Source organism: Halyomorpha halys, unplaced genomic scaffold (genome assembly GCF_000696795.3).
Source record: "Halyomorpha halys isolate HHAL.00 unplaced genomic scaffold, Hhal_1.1 Scaffold1303.1, whole genome shotgun sequence".
Taxonomy (NCBI): domain Eukaryota; kingdom Metazoa; phylum Arthropoda; class Insecta; order Hemiptera; family Pentatomidae; genus Halyomorpha; species Halyomorpha halys.
In genome coordinates this window covers 152,146-156,336 of record NW_027106812.1, presented here as the reverse complement: position 1 = coordinate 156,336, position 4,191 = coordinate 152,146, and the positions used below count along the sequence as shown (strand labels likewise).

The following is a 4,191-nucleotide window of genomic DNA, read 5'->3' as shown; positions in this document are numbered from 1 at the left end:
AGGGGGGCTGAAGATTGTTAGACTTTTCTGATTATGAACACATGCATATATTTTCCTTTTATTTATAAAGTTAATTCCCTGGAGATGCAAACTGAGTTATTGTGTTAGTTCAGAAATCTTTATCAATAATAATATAGTAAAGGAACAAATTTGGGTGGTCTCATGGCATATGTAATATGGATATTATGTGCTTATCTGGTGACGTCTTCGCTGCCGCGGTGACGTATCCTAACCGCTTCCCTCGTCGAGGTTTACGGTGGGCGACTATGGTGAAGACCGTGAATATTCGCCTGGTTTCGGAATAGACGTCTTTCCTCTTCAGTGGCTGGCCAGCGTGTCCAGGACTCTAGCGTGATGGTAAGGGTAGGCCAGGTCCTAGCTTGCATGGTGCATAGGCTGGGGCGGCATTGCAGTCGCAGCGTCTTCGGGGTCTTCCGGCGCCCGCGACAAGGAGGGGCATCAGAAAATGAGACCCCCGACCCCGACTTTATATAAAACCAAAAAATTCTAATTACTTAAATCAGACAACCCTCCTCACTATCCACTATTCAATCTTCAGATCATAGTCCGGTTATACTCATGAATTCAAATCCTATTCCTAGACCCTCTCCTCCTTTACTGGTTACAGGACATGTGAACTGAAAAAAATTGTCGGTCTGGTCCTAAAAAACGTACTAGACTTGAAAATTCCATTAAAAAAAAAAATAACTCAGCTATCAAAAAGCTCTCAAGACCGATAGTAACTACAATCAGTTTCAATATTTCACACCTGACAATTAAGAGAAGTTTATCCTCAAGGTCTAATATATGTATAATATAAGAAATAAATAAATAAACCTTTACCACTGCAACCAATGAAAGGTCATGGGTGGAGTGTTTTGTAAGTACTGCTACCAGACCTACGGTTTTGCAAGGCGGTGATTTCACCTAAATAACGCTTGACCACCAGATTTTTTTTTCCAATTAAATGTACCTACTTAATGAGGCTGGGTTGACTCCGAAGGGCTCTCGAACCCAGGGTTGACTCAAGGCTACAGTAACTGAATAAATAATTATCTGTTATAAATAATTCGAACCCAGATCCTTCGAGCAAGTAGCTCTGAATGACCACTGAGGTATTCCATGTATTCATACATACATACATGCTATTCTTAGAACGCAATCTTGGGATCCCATATCCAAGGCCAATGACTGTATGCTTTAACAATTGGGTTTCTGAACCTAAACCCCTTATTTTATATGTTTTGTCCTTATTTTTCACCACTCCGTCTTCAACCTTGTCCTTTTTCTAATATTTTTATTTTAGACTTTAAAGATTCTTGGTAATTTGTTATTTATTATAAATGTATTATGAACAATTTCTAAAAAAGGCTTTGTAAATTTCACTTCTATAACTGGTAAAGAACAGCGTAAAATCCTGCCGGCATCCTAGGAACTCACTTCTAACTCTTGACGAAGTACTCATTAGAAAGAGTAGTTATGTTAAACTACTTGGTGATGCAAAACATTGCAGTGTTCTGTCAATCGCAGTCATCTTAACAAGATTATTATTATTACGATTTATGTTAATGACTTTATTCATATTATTTTCATATTATATTTTTAAAAATTGTTAAGAGACTAAATAATGATTACCAACTTTTTGGTTAGTTAAGGGGATAAAGTAATAATTTCAATAACCTAATTATATATCATTATGTCCATAGATATAATGAAAGAGACAAAATTTTGCCGAAAAACTAAAGATAAATAAAAGTTGCAGAAGAAAAGAAAAAATTGACTGCTTGTAGAGACTGATCAGCGCATGATGAACGCACAACAAAAAATAAACCATTAAACAATTAAATCTTAAATACATCTCAACTCATCTTATATCAGACCTATCATTAAATTTTAATAAACAAAAATTAAATATTCTCACACCTGCAATTCACTTGCCCATCTCTAGCAGTATACAGAGCTCACATAAACGGGGCAATTGATATAGATATAGATATTATAACATCAATGTTATAAAAATAATAATTATAATTCTAAGGTAAATAATAAATGCTAATTAAAAAAAAAAAAACCTTTAACCGTAGGGTGATCCCGTAGACTTCCGAGAGAGAGGAAATTACTGTCAACACATGTGAGGGTAATGTTAGTGTTCCAATGGCTCCCAGTGCTTCGAGTTGGGCAAATGCATCTTTTATGTCCTTGTCCTGGAACGTGAAGTCTTCTTTCAGCCAGAGCTGAAGGTGCTTGGACCGCAATGGCTGGATGCGGTGCGAGCATTCAGCCAGGACAGAACAAGCTGTCACGTTTCTAGTAACTAAACTGTTGATTATTGATAGAAGGAGAGCCTGAGTACTTGTGAGTTCCATTGGAGTTCCAGTGGTCTGTTTGAAACTGTAGGCAGCTGCGCCGAACTTGATTCCAGATTGCAGCATACTGTCACTCACATTGGGGCATAAAGATCTTACAAGTGTTTTCTCTTCACAGGGGGTTGTAGGCGCGTCCATACTCTAAACAAAAAATAATCAATGGAAAATTATTATATATATTATTTTAACTCTATCATAATCTAGTTTCTACTTTCTTCGAGAAACTCACTCATCCTAATCCTTTGGCACAATCCCTATCTAGGATATTGTCGAAGATTGAAACGGCAGTGACACTGAGACTTATTGTAAATAATTATTTTTTTTTAATATTTAATTATTATCATATTTTATTTTTATATTTATTAGTTATTTTGCAATCTCCTAAGCTATATCTCTGCAAATAAGATCTAAAAGTCCTCCCATTGATCACTATTATCATTCCCTATAAAGAAACGATAGAATGTAATATTGAACAATAAAAAATTACTTTTCTTTTATATTTCTTTCGGGGCTAAATGGGTACCTTATCATTCCTGTCTAACTATGAAAGACGTTTCGTTACGGTAGTTTTGTTTGCCTCAAGTATATAGGAAAAAGTAGTTTAAACAGTTGAACTTACCAATGAAGTTGATATTACAGAAGCCAGTAGCGAGATGACAAAGCAGAACATGTCCGTACTCATTTTGCTATTGTGATGAATAAAATTACCTGAAAATATATTATTAATAGTTAGCTTAATATCACCTGATGTTTCATTATATCTAAATTATGATATATAATTTGGATTTGTATATATATCCTTGGAGTTTATAGCACATTGCCTTGCCAATCAGCTGCCCACTCCAAGATATAAAAAAAAAAATACGATTACTAAAAATTTACCTCAGTCTAGAATCTTTAAAAATTTTATAGATTGAACAAACCACCCATATTTTCAAAATCCTAGAGAATAATTGGAGAGCTGATAAATTACGGGATTTACTTCAACCGAAGAGTTTGTACGTGTTAGATTCGGAAAAAAAAACATTTGTTCGTATTATACTAATATTTTTTTTTTCACAAAAATTCTTTTTGTAAAAAGAAACCCTCAACTCTCTGACGAGTAGTAATCATTGAAATGTGAAAACTGAAGAGGAGCTACAAAGATTCCAACCGATCAGTAATTTCGTCTCATTTACATTTTAAGCCCCCTCAGAACAAACTTTTATTTTAGATAATATTATAAATATTGAGATTTTGGACTGACCGATTAAAATATAGTGCTGTTTTTGGCATAAATCTATGAAAAAAATTAATTAGAAATTGAGATGTTTTGATTAAAAAAAAAATATTGTTAGGATACTCACCAACAGAACGCTGATTATTGAACAGTTATTCCCTCGCCCGAAATATATACCGATCCTGAAAACCTTCACCCTGATAACCTTTTAGAAACAGCGATTACGACATAGCTTGGAAAATTCCAACAGTAATGAATATATAACAAATCTGTGCTTTGAGTAGCGAGGAAGCAAATTTCAATGTAATAGTATCGTATCCATTTTTATGCTTGCTAAAGTTTCATATGTGAAATACATTGGTAAATTTTTAAAATGATACAATTTTCTTCTTTATTTTTATTTTAGTAAAGAAGTTTAAAACAATTTGTTTAAGGAAACTTTGCATTTATTTGATACAACGAATCCAAAAAAACTCATATTTTTAAAATGAATATTCATTAAGGATAATTGAGTTTATTTTCATTCGTTATAAATGATTCACTTTATCCATAAATTATTAGGTATATTAGAAAAAAATCCTAATAACGAGTAACATTCTTATCCTA

General features: G+C 33.6%; 1 protein-coding gene across 1 annotated transcript in view; it reads right to left on the bottom strand.

Annotated features, from left to right (window-relative positions):
- LOC106689217 (ankyrin-3) overlaps window positions 1-3,817 on the bottom strand; it is a 7,235-nt gene extending 3,418 nt beyond the window's left edge. The window contains exons 1-2 of the mRNA XM_067045107.1: window positions 2,986-3,817; window positions 2,073-2,507 (exon numbers count right to left, since the gene is read on the bottom strand). Coding sequence (XP_066901208.1) covers window positions 2,073-2,507; window positions 2,986-3,048 — 498 coding nt within the window. The 5' untranslated portion in view covers window positions 3,049-3,817. The remainder of the gene's footprint in view (window positions 1-2,072; window positions 2,508-2,985) is intronic.
- Between the last annotated feature and the right edge of the window lie 374 nt (window positions 3,818-4,191).